At 39.1% G+C, this 18,578-nt stretch overlaps 1 protein-coding gene across 2 annotated transcripts in view; it reads right to left on the bottom strand.

Moving 5' to 3' along the window:
- adcy7 (adenylate cyclase 7) overlaps positions 1–18,578 on the bottom strand; it is a 67,722-nt gene that overhangs the window by 20,661 nt on the left and 28,483 nt on the right. For both annotated transcript variants that reach the window (XM_006779772.3, XM_006779775.3), the window contains exons 2-8: positions 14,576–15,294; positions 10,461–10,658; positions 9,086–9,247; positions 8,493–8,642; positions 4,765–4,925; positions 1,596–1,707; positions 275–402 (exon numbers count right to left, since the gene is read on the bottom strand). In XM_006779772.3, coding sequence (XP_006779835.2) covers positions 275–402; positions 1,596–1,707; positions 4,765–4,925; positions 8,493–8,642; positions 9,086–9,247; positions 10,461–10,658; positions 14,576–14,740 — 1,076 coding nt within the window. In that variant the 5' untranslated portion in view covers positions 14,741–15,294. The remainder of the gene's footprint in view (positions 1–274; positions 403–1,595; positions 1,708–4,764; positions 4,926–8,492; positions 8,643–9,085; positions 9,248–10,460; positions 10,659–14,575; positions 15,295–18,578) is intronic.

Raw genomic sequence — 18,578 nt, 5'->3', positions numbered from 1 at the left:
TTTTCAGTAATTCCAAACACAATAACACTGCAAGGGTGTATGTGTGTGTCTCTCAGTGCATCTCTACCATACGTTTCTGTGTTTTAATCTGTATGGTAAAAATCTTCCCCTTAGACCTTCCACGCAGTTTAATATACCTTCCACTGACACGTTACATTAACTCTTCATAAATAATTAATGCATAAATCCTGGCTATTTAAACATTACACAATCTATCTTGAAAATAACTGTACGTTAAAAACAGCTAAAAGTGACTGTTATAAGAAAAACTTACTTGATGGCTTCACACATGTCCAGACCCATTTTAACACAGTTCTTTGCATGTTTAGGCAGTGACACCGGCAGCCCAGACACACAGTAGTAGCAATCTCCGAGGATCTTGATTCTCATGCATTCGTTTTCCTTTAAAGAATGAGAAAAACGGATACGTCATTCACAAAAAAATAAATAAATAAAAAAAATCAATGTGCCACTTTGCACAAAACAACTTTGCCTATTAGGGTTTAAGTGCCTCAGTCAGACCTTAATTAGTGAGTGTTTCCTTTTTCAGCTGTCAGACCCTGATTTTCTGAGATGAAGATTATTTCACTATAGTGCCAACAGTGCCTTAAGAGGCAAATACTGAAGTGCAAGTTGAATATAAATGGGCCCAGAAATGCCCCTGTGGTCAAGCTTATACTGGAGAAAGCACAAAAACAACATATTTCAGAACATAAAACAGCCATTTGTACTGGAAATGTGGAGTATGGTATAGCCAAACACTATTATGAGGTTAAACATGGCTCCCCTAGCATCTTCATTTAATTGGTCTCGAGCATGTAACTCTTCCTGCCAGAGGGGGCGATCTTTCTAAGCTTTGTCAGAGAGGAGTTCAATCTTAAACTGCCATTTTTGAACAAGCACCAATGCAAACAATGATATATACAAAGATACAGAATGTTTATGATGAAACTTGTAGCCTCAGTTGTAAACACACTACTCTGTTTTAAGAATTATACTTACTGTTGCAAATTTTTAAGAGGGTGATATGAGATTAGAAAGTGATTTACTATGTGATTGTTTTAAGCCAATTATCTGACAGATTGCAGCATGTACAGCAGCTTTCCCCAACCTTTTTTGCACCACTGACCAGTTTATGTCCGACAATATTTTCACAGCCTTTAAGGTGTTGCAGATAAATACAACAAAATAAAACCAGTACCAAAAAAAGAAGATTTATTCATAACAAACGGGAAAAAACCCAGGGAAACTGAGTTAATGATTAAAACAATTAAAAAAAATAACTCTAAAAACCAATAAAAACCCTGAAAACCATATATTTCACACCCGAGCCTCAACTCTCGCGGCCCGGCACCAAACGACTCACAGACCGGTACCGGTCCGTGGCCTGGGGGTCGGGGACCGCTGATGTACAGTATATGATCTCTATTTTGTTTCCACAAGGCTGAAATGTTAGCATGTATGCTAGCATGGCTAAATAAATTGGTGTGTTTGAGATTTGTCAACAATGGAAGTTTTGTGTTTGTGCAACCTATTACCTTTGGGCATTCGACACTTGGATATAAAAGCTATTTTTATTTAATGTCTTAACTCACCTTGGCAATTTGGTCAAACTTGCCAAACAGTTCATTGAGCATAATGACCAGCTCCTTGGGAGAACAGTCACTGGCCAGTCGGGTGAAACCGACAATGTCTGCATACAGAATGCTGAAAGATATTAAGTGAATGAACATTTAACACAGAAATATTCACATGTAATGAAAGAATACCCATTCAACATGTGCAACAAGCATTTATCAAACAAAATAGGTTTTAGAGCTGGCAAAGTTTACATGCATACATGCTTCTGACTTTATCACTGACATATCTGATGTCAAACTTTTTTTTAATACTACAGTGGTCCCGACTGAATAACTCAAAATTCAAATTGTTTGGTGATGTTTTGATTGTAGAAACTACAAGAATCCCGCTAATTAAGCCAGACCTTCCCAAAGTGTGGGGCCCGCTCCCTAGGGGGGGTGCAGAGCCATGGCAGGGGGCGTGCGGTATGAAAAGGGGGGGAAAAAAACAAAACGCTTGGACACTGTTAGCCTGGGGCGCCTACAGAAACGCAAAGCAGGAGATAAGCATCGCTGAATATGTTTCCAAGCCAACTTCATTCTAAGCCAAAGACTAGAAAATATGATGAAGCATATCTTCCCTTTGGCTTCACCTGCACAAGTGCCGAGGTAGGTGTCCCCTGCAGAATTGGTTTTCCCTTTGTCGGGAGCACACGCTGGGCTGTTCAAATCACGGACAAACAGTATCCCACATTCTTGATTTTTAGTTCACAAACACTTGTTGTAATGACTAACTACTCCTACCCTTTTGGAGATGTTAGCTCTTTATACAGTAAAGTTACAGCGGGATACAAATAATATCAGGCCGTACCTGCTACGATTTGTCCTCCGGTTCAAATCACGGACAAACAGTATCCCACAATTGTTCATGTTTTTAAACCCATTTTGCACAGAGAGGCATTTTTTGATTTGATTGCAATGTTGAATATTATTACACAGGGAAAAAAAAAACCAACTACACGTAAAATAATCACACCGTGACGCCTCGGCCTTTCTAAATGGAGGGACAGTAACTGCCTGTATATATGTAAGCTGTAAAACCTGAAGAGAGTCAGATTAACAGTATTTTGTCTCTATCTGCCATCCTGCAATTCATCTCATGTAAACACGAACATTTTTCTTGTAAAACAAAGAAACATTTTTTGCTAGGGGGGCCTAGCAAAAAAAGTTTGGGGACCACTGAATTAAGCCATCCTTTAAATTCTAAAAGAGGAGATTCCTAAAGAAAACCACCCGGCTTAGCTTACTTTGGGCCAAACCCATGTGATTGCGATTCACATGCCCAGGCTGATAAAAAGAACAAATACTGGCAGAACAACAAATCCTGTCTTTCATCATTCAATACAGTGGCTTTTGTCACTCAACCAATTAACAATAGATGCTGACAAGGACTTCCTGAAGGCTCTGTTAACAATCAACCAATGTGCAGTGGACTGGAGGACACTAATGGCCATAAAGCTCAAACAGTTTTAGTCCTTCAAATTTGGCCCCAAAACGGCAGCTTTTCTCAGCGCAGCCCATTATGATCCATTGTGACCATTATGGGCTGTGCTGATCGGGATTGATCGTGCAAAAATATCTGTACTATCACCCATTAGACTTCAGTAGACCTGATTTAAAGGCATGTTTGGCTCAAATGCTGAAACACAGGCCAGGCATTATTAAAACTACCCATCAGCAAACCACAAAGGAACACTGATATCTTATCTGACCTATCAAAGACCCTGACACCACCAAAATAAAGACTAGAAGCTTGGCATGAATTCAAACAAAGAGAGAGCAATGGATTCATTGTCTTAACGTATCTGTATTCACACCAGCTAAGTGAATACGATCACCTGATCATATTAGAGGTTATGTCAACAGTCGTGATTAATCCTGCACGAAGCATGATGTGATTTGTTTTATCTGGCTTAGAAAAGACTACTGAAGGGAACTATTAAAGAAGCCATCAACTATGTCCAAGAATACCCATGGTTCCGTTTATTTGGAACTGTTAAACTCTAATAAAAACATCCACAAATATTCATAGCTTGTGTACATATAGGCAAATGCACCGAGTGGAGCTGATTACTGACACCGTTGAAGCCTGGCCTGAGTAACGCTGGCCGTAAAGTGACCAGCGGATGAACACGGACACTGCACCTGCCTCCACTACGTGACTGAAGTGAGCCAGGTGTTTCAGGAGACTGAGAACACAGCTAATTACTGGACTGACTCAGGTAATTATAGAGACTTGTATATGACACGGCCTATCATTTAACACCTTTTTGCAATGGCCTTAAATGAACATGGAAGCAAAGATGATGCCACAATGGAGCTTTGATTGCAAAATTCAAAACCTCTATAGATCTTCAAGCATTTCTTCAAACATCTTAAAAAGAAAATAGTTTAGTTTTGTTGTGTTTAATGCCATTACAGTTTCATTTTGCGTCCACGTGCAGAATATTGTTAAAAAAACAACTGCCTTTACAGAGTATTCAGTTTGCTCTTAGGAAAACCTGCAATGCTTTTAGTGACGTGAGATGAGAACGGCGTCCTGTTTCCGTATCAGAAAAATCATTTCGCTTTCAGCTGCCCTGATATCGGTCAGCACTTGCTAAATTAATGAAAACCTCATAAAGCAGAGCTATATTTGGGTCACTGCTCGGAAAACAGACATAGTAATCTCCAGTATTTAGAGAATTTGTCTCGGTTGCTTTTTCCCCCCCTGCTTTTTTCTTGCCTTGTTTGTTTTATGAAGTGAGAATTTACATTTAGATTAAAAATACAATACATTTCTTTTAATTACTTAAAAAAGTCCTTTCTAATTCGAAGTCAACGTGATAAATACAATAAAATACTTCTGTTTAAAACGCGGGTCTTTTACAAGACACGCGTACTGGATGCGAGTCACAATCCATCTGAAGTGATTCATTTTAAGCTTACACAAATGTAGTCTTTTATTTAGTCTGGAAATCTGTCAGTGTTAATAATTATAAGCAGAGCAAATTCAGGCCACAGACACTTATTTCCAAAATGTCAGACTGGACAGCCAATATCTGCTGCCAGAACAATGAGTGCATTTTTTGACTAAAATGAGGCTTCTACAACGAGGGTATTATTTAAAATAATATTGCGATCCCAAAGATGGTTGCGGTTGTACCTGACATTTTCATGCCTCTTGACATAGAGGCTTTTGAAGTTGTTATCTTTGACGAGTCGTTGTTGCTCTTCTTTGTCTTTACAGTCTTGCAAGCGCTCCATTATTGCCAGTTTCATCTTCATGGAGATGTAGACTGGCAACACAGACTGCAGCAGGTTCTCCTGCAAATACAAACAGACACACACACACACACAATTAGTTACATAAGTGCAATTTAGGAGAGTCAGGAAATTAAGCTTATTTGACTGCTGCACTCAGTATACAGCCATGAGTGGTCAGGTCCTGTAGTGAACAAAGGTCTACCAGAAACAGAAAGGGTAGAACAGAAGACATCCACAAATATGATGACCAGAACACAAGAAGCAAAAGCTCCAATTAAAACATTTTTTTTCCTGTGACCATCTTTAATTCTGTCTGTAATCACATCATACTTTGAGTCCCAGTCTGTATTAGTCCTATTATTTCCTCAGCACTGTCCCCACACCTGTGAACTTTTACTTAGCATTCAGAGCAGGAGTGGTTTATGTAGAGACCAGAATATTCACACTGGGTTAAAAATGGTGCAGTGGCACCAAACACATACAAATCATGCTGCTATTGCATCTAGTCCATGATTAACATGAGACAGCAGAAGAAATATGTGTATAGTTCGACTGCTTCATTAAGACACAAGTCTGACTTCCAAAGAAATGATTAATCCCTTCTCACACCATATGAAGGGCGGCAGGTTACATCATCTGACTGCACTGGCTGAGACGAGGCTTGTTATATTTTAATTCAACAAGTCACTGCAAAGTGCTTCAAATATATTTCCTTTAGTCAGCGAGGTAAACGTCTCATTGGCATTTTAAAAATCCTTCAAAAGACTAGAGCAAGAGTACTTAGTCTTTTTTGCTAATTGACTTAGGGGACAGACATTTGTAATTGTGATGACAATAATCATGAGATCTGAGGAAGATATTTGTACAGAAAGAATTAAAATGAAAAGTTGATGTGCAGTTCTTTGTGCATGAATAAATTAGTTGACCTATTTATGCATTTTTATGCCATATACATACGCATACTATTACAGGGATGGATGCTCATGTCAAACCTTTTTGCAACTTACAGCTAATCAGAAGACATTTTACAAGAAAGGGGAGGAGCTATCTCTCTCTCTCTCATATCTATCTATCTCATATATATACATATATATATATATACATATATATATATATACATATATATATATATATATATACATATACATATATATACATATATATATATATATATATATATATATATATACATACATATACATATATATATATATATATATATATATGTGTCTCTCTCTATATCTCTATCTCTATATATATATATATATATATATATATATATATATATATATATATATATCTCTATCTCTATATATATATATATATATATATATGTCTCTCTCTCTATATCTCTATAAATATCTCTCTATATCTCTATAAATATCTCTCTATATCTCTATATAGAGAGAGATATCTCTATATAGAGAGAGATATCTCTATATAGAGAGAGATATCTCTATATAGAGAGAGATAGATATATATAGAGAGAGATAGATATATATAGAGATCTCTCTCTCTCTCTCTCTCTCTCTCTCTCTCTCTCTCTCTCTATCTCTATATATATATATTGAGTTATTAATGCTTGTAATTCAGCGGGGTTGATCTTTTGTAATGTAGAGCAACAGGAACGAGGGCTGCATGTGTGAACAGTTAAATTTGATTGATTAAACTGTAAACTGATTTTTTTTTTTTTTTTTTTTAAGGGTTTTCAATTCACACTCCAGCTGGGCCACATAAGAACATTCACATTCTTGTTTTTAAGCCATTCCTGTCTTCATTTGGCACATGGTTTAAGTCATTGTATTGCTACAGCACTGATTGTCTTCATAATCTACAATATTGCTCTATTTTGGGACCCTTTTATTTACTTCAGCTAATCAGGACCTGGCGAACCTCCACTCGCTTGGCACAGAGATACCACTACCACACTTCATGGCATGCAAGGTATGTTATATACCAGCTGATTTGTGTCTAAATTTAGTGCTTTAGTAGTTTACATGTGACAAATGTCTCTGACTTTTTGGAAAAGCCAAGTGTGTTGTCACAAGACTTATTTCCCTGGAGGGTTTTTGGACACTCTCCAAGCTGTCAAAACACATCAAGGACCTGAAAGAATGAAAATTAATTTTGAGTCTCATTTTTTTAGTCCAAATACGCTTTTTTTTTTTCAATTAATTTAAAGGGAAATTAAGAAGTAAGAACACACACATGCATTTAAATGAGTGTAAACAGTAGACAACATACAGTTGTGTCTTCTTAATTACTCAAAAGGCTTACACATAAAGATTACGGTCACCCGTTTACACAAACTCTCATGATAATTATACTTTTGCTGCTACACACAAATATATGGGAGGTTTTTTTATTTGTTTGTTTGTTTCAGTATCTGGATTGCGGACACCTCGACATGTAGAAAGGAGAAGCCGGAGCAGTAACAGATCGTCTGATTAGTGGATCTCTGATGTACCTCCTGAGTCACTACCACTCCGAAGTAAAAACAAATAATCCACATGTAGTAATATTTAAACACAAACAATGTGGGAGAGATCACGAGGGTTAAGAACTCACGTAAGGCAAAGTATTTTATGTGTTAGTCCTTAAAGATGCATTTGTTTGTGCGTGCTTGTGTGTGTGTGTGTGTGTGTGTGTGTGCGTGTGTGTGGGCTCATGCTTCCTCCTCTCTGCTACAATATCACCTGCTTTTTAGTCACAGTGGAAAATATTTATCAGAAGAAAAAAAAGAAACACCTCTCATAAAGGGACCTTTGCACAGAGGACAGTATGTAAAGTGCTTCTGGAAATGTCATTCTTTATATAATGTGTACATGTGAATGAAAATGTATATGAAAGATCCCTAGTATAATACTTATTTTAACATGTATAAGCATTGTTATTAAACCAATTGTATTAATGTTGGTTTCACATGGGAGCATAAACAAACAGTTTGAATATCATTTAGATGTCCTCCACACCCTGCCAAGAAGCTTTCGGGGGAACATACTGGGCTTTTCCCAGTGGAATTGACACAGTGTGCGATTGTCATTGGTTCCTCTTTCTCTCTCGCTCCCTCCCTTCCCCTCTCCTCCCAGCCACAGTTCAAAACAAGAAGAGAAGGTTTGAATGTTAACGACTATATCATTCCTTTTTTTTCCTGCTAGGCAACACTGAAGCCTCCCTGTCAGCATGTTTTATGTCCTCTACTAAGCAACAGTCAAAACAAATGACAAAAGGGGGAAATTGTTGCAAAAAGGCTCCTGAAGTAGAAGAAGTCAGCACAGACGCGTGTAATTTAAAAGCCATCACAGGAAAATCTAATTTGAGAAGGATTTGGTAGTCACATTGAAAACATTCATGGGAGAGTCAACGTAAGGGCAGCCAAAGGCAAAGCTCAGAAATTAAATGCAATAAAATAATAAGAGTACGGCAATAACAATTACGATGAGCTATTTTCATTTGTCTGTAATGTTTGTTTACATTCTGTGAGGGTTCAAAATCTCATGATAAAGCACCACGTTACCCAAGACAAGCTTTATCCACTGATTACACTGCAGACCTATTTGCAGAAACAAATTTTCATACAACACATATTAAAGCATGCATGCCACACAATGAAAGCCACTGTATTACCTGTTGTCTCTTTTCTATCTCGAGCTTCATCCGCATTCCCAGGGACCTCAGGGTGTCCTGGAAAGTCTGCCTCAGGGTTTTCTCCATTAGGACTTTATGAAAGGCTCCCACCACACTGCCGCACAGAAACACCACTAGGTTGGACAGCAGCTAGAGAAAGAGGCACAGCAGCAGATGTTAGAGCTCAAGTTGAAACACTTGCTATGCACGAACACACACAGACGCAGGCATGAACCTGAACCTCTGTATGCCTGCTGGAACGGGACATTACAAATTAATGATACTCAAGTTCCTACGTCAATGGCTTTGGCTTTCTACTGGTCCATTTTTTTGTGTTTAACTTGGCCAGCAATAAACACAATATTTTGACACCATCACATCACACACTGAGATTCACATCTGTAAGTTTTCAGTGTTTTCTGAAGGATTCCTACGTTCTTGTAATTATGAACTGCAACTTGCCATTTTCCTACGAATTATATTGACCTGAAGTCCTGAACACATTCTTCACACTAAAGCAACAGCCACAGATTGATTAACATCACAAAACAGTAAGAACTAGAATTACTAGAACAATTCAAATTCAAATTTACCTGGTTGGCAAGGTAACTGGTCTCTGTGCTGTAAAAGCTGAGGTGTATCGTGATGGTCAAAATGTGGGACAGAGAGGAAATGACACTCAGCACTACAGCGTCCTTCAGCTGGAATGGCAGCATTGTGTATACAGAGAAGATGATGAAGAGGAATAAAGGCACCTGGGAACATATAGGAAAAGACTGAGTCATTTCAAATCATTCCTAGTTTTTGGAACAATTACATCATCTGGTGTTTAGTCACAGATCCAAAGCTAAAAGACATTTCACAGCTAAGCTGTAGAAGATTTATGAGAAGAAAAAATATTCATCATTTTTTTCTTCTAAATGGAAATATACTACATGCAGAAACAAAAAAAACCCAAAAGCTAATATTGAATGTCCGTGATGTTCTTGATCTCACGCAGCACTGCACAGTCCCTGCAACCACTAATGGAGATTAAAAATCAGTTATGCAAAGAATAACTCTCTAAACAAACACCAGTAAAGCCAACCAAGGCATAAGTTCACTTAAGATGGATGGAGGCAAAGTGAAAACCTGCCCTGTGGTCTGAAAATTACTTTTGGAAAGCATCAGTGACGCACACACCGGTCTAAAGAGGACAGGGACCATATGGGTTGTTAACAGTACACAGTACATAAGTAAGATCTATGAGAGCACCATTAATGCACAACAACATAAAAGATGCCAGGAAAAGGTTGTTAAACTTATGACATATTCAAGAAAAAGACTGTCAAAAAATTTCCATATTTTTCTTAACAGCCTTGGTTTGTAGCAGAGAGTCAGATATAAAACCGATGCCTGCAGTCCAGGCCTGTTACCCACTGATAATGTTTGGGACATTACGAAACCCAGCAACAGAAGGGAGGGCTTCAGGTGTTGAGGAGCAGACCATCTCGATGAAATAAATAAATAAATAAATAAAGGAGAAGGAAAGATCCAACACAGTGGTAAACATACCTCGTCCCTGAAATTTAAAATAAGCCTAAGGTCCTGGGTTTGAATCCACTGTGTACTTCTGTGTAGGTGCCTCTGGGGGTTCTCTAAAACTACTCTGGCTTCCTTTCACAGTCGAAAGATAGTTAGTTAAAGTGGCAATTCTATATTGGTCGCAGGTAAAATGTAAGTCTGAATGGTCCCCGTGCCAAGCTGCAGCTCTCGATTGGACAAGCAGGAAAAAGTGGAAAAATTGATTTTTAAATTTTCATTTCTACCATTCAGTGCATTGTGTTTGTAGTTTTTCTAGCAAATATATGATTTTCAGGACTAAATGATTTAAGTATTTGTGCACATTTTACACGGCTTCCCAAGATTTTTGCTTCTGGAAAAGGTTTGCATTACTTCAGTTTGAACTCTGCTGTAAAGTGAAGTTACCTGGTCCCAAGGTAGGACAATAGGTCCACTGAAGATGAAGGTGTAGCCCAAGGTGAGGTGTGTTGCCCATACAATCAGGCCTAGCAGACGCCTCCATCGCTGTGCGAGTACGTCTGTACACACCAGCACAAACACAGCTAGGAACACACACAGGCTGGCGCTCACCACACTCACAAAGACATAATGTTTCTCGGCTCCCTATAACAGAAGCCAGGGAGAGAAAAATAAAAACACAATTTGTTAAACTCTTACAGGGTTGCTCAGTGTCTTTCAAGCCTGGTTGAAGATGTTCAACACCTTATCCTCAACCAGGTTTAAATTACAACATATTGTTTAGATAACATCTCGGAAGTTTGCTCGACTGAAGCAGAGGTTTTTCCACAGAGGACTGCTGTATAACATAAGTTATATCACAAGTATTTACAGTCAGATTTAACAAGAGACAGCTGCTAGTATCTAAACACAATATAAGGCAAGTTTCAGGTCAGTAGCTGCATTTGTGCATGGGCCACAGGTGTATCAGTGGCAGAACTATGTTAGCCATCTAGTATGAAGAAGCACAACTAATAATAGCACTTCCTGCAATAACCACCTTTATTTCCCACAAGATGAAAAGCAAACATTATGGATTTTGCCAATACTGTGAAGTATTTGTAAATTTTGTGTGAAAAATCTATATTTTCACCTGCTTGCATGTACTGTAGTCTACTTATATACTTTTTAAAAAAATATTTTAACAAGCAGCTCAATATTTTTTGTTTTTTTGTATTGTTGGTGAACTCGTACACTGCAGTTGAAGCTGAAGGTAAAAAATAAAAAAAATCAACATAAAATGCTCCTGAGAACAAAGGCCTATGTGAGATTCCTGCGTGTTTTTATTCACAGTTGTCTCTGCTTCATGTGCTGTTGCCTCCAGGTCAACATCTTCCTAATTGAATTACTGCACAGTGAGAAGCTGGCACAAACGGGGGGGGGGGGGGGGGGGGGGGGGGGGAGGGGGGAATGCATTTGTGAAAAGAAGAGCGTTTTTGTGTCTATGTTTGTGTATCCAAAGCGTAGGTAATTACATGCGTGAGAACAGCAGTTCGTCCATGTGTGCACATGATGTGTGATTGCCTTGGCGTTAACTGGGAGAGAGAGTAGGTGTTGGAGGGAGGACACGAGAGAAAGTAAGGGGTTAAAAGAGCGCTCAGGAGTGAGACAGACGCACAAAGTCAGAGTCAATAGATCTCTGAGCGGAGAAGGCCATCTCTGCATTGTATGTTGATCTTTCTGGTTACCATGGCAGCACTGGAAAAGGCCAGATCTCAACTAAAGCATTTTCCGCTCCCCGTGTAGATGAGAGTCTTGACAAAACCTTTCTGACGGCAGCAAAAGCACAATTACTTCGTTTCAGCTGCAGAGAAACACACAAAGCTAGCCAAGGTGTTTAAAGTTCTGTGGGACTTTGCACTGATCATTCTGACTTTTATTTCTGTGATTCAGCATCATCACTGACATTCGAAAAAGGGGGGTTTTGCAGTAAGTTTAATAAAAATGAAAACCTGCAAGCAACTATATGGAGACAGCAAAAGCAGGTTTCAAGGCTACAGTGAATGCATTTATAGGAGTTACATATTTATGTCTAAGAGTGTTATTATACATGCTATAACCATTGTATTTGGATAAAATTTAAAGAACCTTCCAGGCAATCAGGACCCGAGACAGGTGTTAGAAGACGCACTTTTAATGCCAGTTTTCTCTAGTTTTTCCTTCATTTATCATCCAATATCCACGACTAAAGAAGAGTTACATAAGTCGAAAGTGACTGCCGATGGCCACCCCCTAAGCGACACTGTGCCCCTCCTTTGCATTTAATAACAGTGTTATACAAGCTCCAACCCAACATTTTCTCTTAACTCCTTTGTACCCCTGGCAACTGCATGCACAGAAGAGAGGAAAGAAGAAAAAGGAAAGAAAAAAAGGAGTGTGTAATGGTATGCCAGGGGATTGCTGAAGGTGTGAATAGATTTTACATATTTTGAAATCCAAATGAGAAGCTACATATTACCAACATGGACGTGCGAGCGTGCGTGTGTGTAAAGTGGATACAAGAGCGATGGAACCAATGTTTGAGAGAGACATGAAAAAAAAAAGGAGTGTGCCAAAAAGACTGCAGCAACGCAAGAGAAGGAAGGTTAAAATGATTTTTCCAGCAGCAGAAAGCAATATAAGCTACGGTGACAGAAGCTGTAGCAGCTGCCTGCCATCGTGCCAAAATCAACAGCATGCCGCTGAACAGCAGAACTCAATGAATACATGTCTTTTCTTGTCACGGTAGGAAGCACAATAGCAGTCGCTGTACTCTGACAGCTGCATTGTTTTAAACACTTTACTGCATGTCTTAGTTTTCTCTTGATTTGTTTTATTCTATTCAAATCTCCAACAAAGTTGATGCAAGTTTTAACTGCTGGGTAAAACAATTAACAGAGAGAACGCGCCTCAGAGGAAAAAAGGAACTAAACGCAAGTATTTCTGAGCCCTCTCTAGCCAACCTTGACCTCGCGTCTCTCTGTGGATAAACGAGACACTGAGACAACATACACTTCACGTCGTTTCCTGCACAAAAACATTACAACCTTATATAATCTTGAAACTGAAATTTGCATTCCCTATATTCATGCCTACTTCAGATACATCCTCCTTCACATTAAAACAGTTACACAATCACTCACTCAGTCACACTCCTCTACATCTGTACCCACAGTGCTTTATTCAAGCAGCTATCAAAATAGAGGAGTGTTGTTTTTTTCTCCCACATTTTCACTGGTGACCTAAGGTTTCAAACTGAACATCCAGCCACATCCTGCTTCATAACACAGCATGCTACTGCTGCTGTCCTAATGTGCCAAATCTCTCCCCCAAACACCAATCGACTAACTAGAACTTATCATCGTTAAAGCAGGATGTGACAGGTCTGTAGGTCTTTAAAATAACTCTCAAAGAAACATCAATGATGTTTCATCGTTGGCGCATTTCAATACTTGCAACAGCAATTTGTGTTACCTAGCAATAAAAGCTAACAGTGATGCAAAAAGCAGGAAAACTGCAGGTGTATTTGTGTATGTTGGCTCAGCAGGTTCTTTCCTTGACTAAATAATAAACATCTTCTAAGACGTGCCTCAAAACAATACTTGAACCAAGCTGGATTTTTTTAATCTAGAGCATCTTAATTGTTAACTGCATACTGTCCTGGATGAGTGATTTCTTTAATTTGCTTTTCTAACATATTTTCATCAATTAAAAGAACAATGCCAGGTAGAAAAACTGAGTTTATGACTACAAGAGCTGCTGTTTATGTGTAGCATCTTGCTGCCATTGTCATAAGAAACCATGCTGTGAAAGTCAGGTTGTGCATTTTGTTTTTCAATTTAATTGTTAATACAACAGTTTATGGAGGCTACCAATTTTCAGAAATTCAGTTATTCCTTACACTCACTGCATTATTCCTAGATAGGCAAATCAGTAAGGCTGATTTAAAAAACAACAACAATCTGAGTTCCAGTGAGTTTATTGCATATTTGGTTTAAGACCTTTTTAAAGTATTTTTAATCTAATCTAGTCAAGCTACTTTGCAAGAATTACTTGAACTGGAACTTGCACCGGATTCCACTTCCTGTGCCACACCAGAAACACTTTGCACACAAAATGCACCACGTGTGGCTGAAAACCTGCATGCTGGATTCAGCTGTTGGGTAAAATCTTGGCAAAAGAGCCAATTTTCACGACTCAACAGTGCAACCTAGCAATCATATTTTGGAGGTTTTAAATTATAATGTCAAGTACAATTAATAAAATCCAGGTGCCCATATCTTAGTATATGAAAAACTGACTTAAGACATTTTAATACCAATTAATACATTTTATGCAGTTGAAGCCCAATGATTAGTCACATGAAGGAATTCAAAAGAAATATTGATCATTTGCAATGACTCCTCTCCTCTGCCTCAGAGGTCATGAATATAATCACTGTATTGGTAAAAATCACAGACTGGGATTCATATTTAAAAGGTATAATGCTTTCCAGTGTTTGCAGTCAGTGTAACTTTTAAACAAATGTGTATGTTAAAACTCACCAATCGGAGGGCAAAGAACAGAATAAGGAGAATTACACAGCAGAGCATGGAGAGGCCCAGCAGGAGTACCAGCGGCTGATACTGGCTGATGCAGGAGTATTTGCGGTAGAGTGCCTCATTTCTGAGCTCCTGGTCATTCAACAGGTATTTTCCCTTGGCTGGCATGGCTAACACTTTTTACAGAGGCATAGCAGGTGTTAACAAGGACTCCAGAGGGTAGGAGTATCTGTCTCCACAACTTATTTTTGTGTGTGCAGGTTAGAAGTTTGTTTAAAAAAATGTTCAGAGTTACAGATCTGCTAGTGGCACCTTCCTAGCTGATGAAACTTCTGTCTTTCCGGCGAGGCATCTTGATTTTTGTTGCTTCTCACACTTTCGTTGTGGTTCTCTCTGATAGATTTCTTCTCAGTCTCTCTCCCTCTCTTGCCCCCCCTTGCTAGTCCTTTTGTGGCTTCTATCCTCTGTCTGGTGTTGGCAGGCAGACCCGCTTCATCCTTTGCCAGCTACTGTGCTGCTCCCTTCAGTGAGTAATAAGCCCGGGAAAGACAGACACAGAGGAGGAGGGGAACAGAGTTTAAGAAAGGGGAGGAGAGAAGTTTGGAGGAAGAGCGGGAGGGAAACAGGAGCCGATGACGGAGCAACAAAGGTCAGTCGTGATCCCACCAGGATTTAGGATTTAACTCAGCACAGAGGTCGGGAACTCCAGTCCTGCAAGGCACCTGAAGGATGGGAGAAGGCAAGACAAAGGAAAGAGAAAAAAGAAAATGATAAAGATTTTCAAAATCACACACACAAAAATCACAAAACGAACACAGGTTTCATATAAAACATGGCAAAAAATTAAGGCTCAATTGATTTTAAGGCCTTTTTCATATGCTTTACACTACACACAAGGGAACAAATAGTCAGGCACTTTATGGGCTCATAAAGAGATAACCAAATCAGTCACAGAGCACAGGTTTACTCACACCTGACCTCTCATACTTATGTAAAATCTATGCATAAAAAAACCCTGTCTGCTATGTGCAGGATCCTGGCTCTCTTCTGATCAACTTTCTGTTAGATCTGAATCAAAGATCCAGATGGTTTTAAATATGTTTCATTCTTCATTCAAGGAGAAATTAACCTTTGACAACTGGGACAGTCGCTGTGTGACAGGTGGGGAGGCTCCAACTCCACTGGGACCCAGAACTGGATAAGCCAAAATTTATGGACGGATGGCTGAATGGATTCTAAGGGAAGGTTGGATATTATTTCTTTTCTTCAAGTAAGCAACGTTTGGTCTCTGTTTTTTTATTTTTTTTTTTCAAAACAATGCTTTTAGCTTCTCAGAGCTCATAAGTGTCGGTTTATTAATTTTCTTTCAATTTTTTATAATTGCATTCTTCTGGATACGAACCAAACGTCCTCACGTGTCACTCTGACCTCTTCCCAAAACATTTTATACTCTGCCAGATGCAGCATGTCTAGCATATTTTTATTTTAACAACTTCTTGTGGAGGTCTACTCCATGAATTGTTGAGCTGCTTTTACAACACCTAAAATAAAGTTTTCAATACAGATCAAATTTACGCCTGATCTCTTTAGAATTTGGGATTACACCAGTGTTTCTAAGCTTTACAGGAAGCACCCTTATGGATGACCACAGTGGTCACATTAACTGAATAATACAAGCTTCTGAGCTCCTGTACAGTTATGCAAATTATTTCTCTCGCATGCCTGCTCAACAAACAAACTCAAGAGCCAGACAGCTACAGCTCAGCTGCCAGTAACAAAAGCAGACAAAGCACAAATTTATGCTTCCTATAACTGTACCCATGTAAACCAGAACACGGCCTAAATACCTGCTCTACTTTTGAAGAAAACATTTGAGCTGAGGTCCTCACAACCATATGCTAAAAACCAAAGAGAGCAATTGACCATCGTTTTGACAAAATTTAACATAATCCTTCTAAAAGCTGACATTTGAAATTAAATTCCTCAAAAAATAATACAAAAAAAATCAAAAAATGAAATAAAATACAAAGGGGAGAATTTGCATGTTGTTGTCCATTTCTAAGCAACAGAACGAGAAGGTGCTGTCCTGAAGCTCAGTAGAAGCAGTTTGAACTTCACACCACTGTTAATAGAAACCTCATTTCCTCCACTTGCTTATATCATTGCCCCAGTGTGCAGTGTGTGGAAGACACCACCTCATACTTGTCTCTCGCATAGCAACTGAAGCGGATGCCATGTGCCATAAAAAGAGCTGAGGGAAGAGTAAGGCAGAGAGAAGGGAAAAAAAAGACAGGACACCTATAACACTGCGTGTAGGTGAAGAGTCAGCCGCGATCCTTCAGCGTTGTAGTAATAAAATGCACTGCCACAATAAGTACTGTGAGGACTGGTCCAATGGAAGTTTACAGCCACTTTGAACTCTCCCTTTCACCCCTGCTGCTGGACACAGCATCATCTAGCTGGCTCTCCCCAGCCTCAAATAACACTCAGCCGACACTCTGAGGGCGGTAAAAGCAACAGGGTGAGCAGGGAGGTAAAATAAAGTGCATAGTGGGGGATCAAGCCCTCCAATTGCATCAGTAGGAACCAGCTGGCCTGCAAGAAGGGAACCCTGAGTAGATGTTTAGTGGCTGTTGACCCTGTAGGATTCATTTACTCCACATAACCACTAAATACCATGTCTGGACCTTAAACATGGGAACAGCTGTAAGCACATCCTTTAAACATGTTACTATAAATGTCTATAAATGGGGAATGAACATGTCAGTTATATATACCTTTATGATCACATGCATGGAAACTTGACATGCGTGGGTAAAAACACTGAACCGATGGTGCAAAACATCAAATAAACTTGTGATAACACCTGATGAAAAGATAGGGAATTCAAGAGGAGTCCAATTTAGCGCATTATGGGATAATTTAACACATGAAGCAGTTTAAAGTGAAGTGAAACAGTCCAGACAGTGTGTCTACGAGGAAACAAGGGAGCTATTATACCTACACTAGATCTCAAGGACACTGCCTATCAATGGACTCGCAGTAAAGTCCTTCTATTTGCTATCTGGCAATATATCTTCCTATATAACAAACTATACAGTGAAGTGGGAAAAAAAATAACATTCAGCAGTTTTTCTTTTTAAACTGTACTAAAGACACAGGAAAGTAGACCTTTTTTTTTGGCTTATCCATAAGATTTGTTCATCGGACTGGTGGTGTGAGAAGAGATGTGCGTGTTGGCTTCCTGGACTAAGCCGTAAAAGAAGCCATAATTGTCTAGTAAAAGTATAATTTGTGGGGAAAGAGGCTTTTTAAAACTTATTTTTAGATTTACCAATAGAGGAGATTAGAAAGAATTTAGTTTAAACCTGTTAAGAGATGACTTTATTGGCTCTTAGAATTTAAGTGGCAAATCTAAACACAAGCAGAGAAAAGCCTGAAGTGCAAATGGAGAACAAAGCCAATAAGCCCCTACTCCAGCTCCATTTTTCCCCCTCAATGACCGCACACAAGGAAAGAAATTTAAAAAACAAAAACAAAACTTCAATCACTGATGAAAGGATGACCCATTGTCTTAAGTATTTAATGGGTTTGTCTAGTCTTTAGGTAACCAATCCACACTGCAAAGACTCTCATTTACCACATGTCAAAGCTCTAGGGCCTGACACTTACACTGCTTTTTATACTTCAACTAAAAGTAACCATAGCAAAAAAGTAGAACCATCAAACCTGTGGCTGCTCTGTGGCAAGCAGCTGGGAGAACACACAGGGCTGTATGCCTCAATAGAGCGGAGTCTCTCAGCAAGCAGGATTGAAACTGCTGTACTGACTGCCAGGCCTTTCACTATAAAAGCCCGGCAAATGAAAGGATCACATAGCACCCTTGTAAATTGGCGTCACTGAGTCCTCGAACAGCAGCCATACAAAACCAACCAACGTCACTGTGTGCTTGCTTCTGAGCAGTAGGAAGTATAGGTCCTGGTGTCAAGGAAAAGGGAGGGTGAGA

This window comes from Neolamprologus brichardi, chromosome 1 (assembly GCF_056152115.1).
Source record: "Neolamprologus brichardi isolate AB-2024 chromosome 1, ASM5615211v1, whole genome shotgun sequence".
Classification (NCBI taxonomy): domain Eukaryota; kingdom Metazoa; phylum Chordata; class Actinopteri; order Cichliformes; family Cichlidae; genus Neolamprologus; species Neolamprologus brichardi.
Note: the sequence above shows the minus strand (reverse complement) of the source record. Positions and strands in the feature narration are given on the sequence as shown.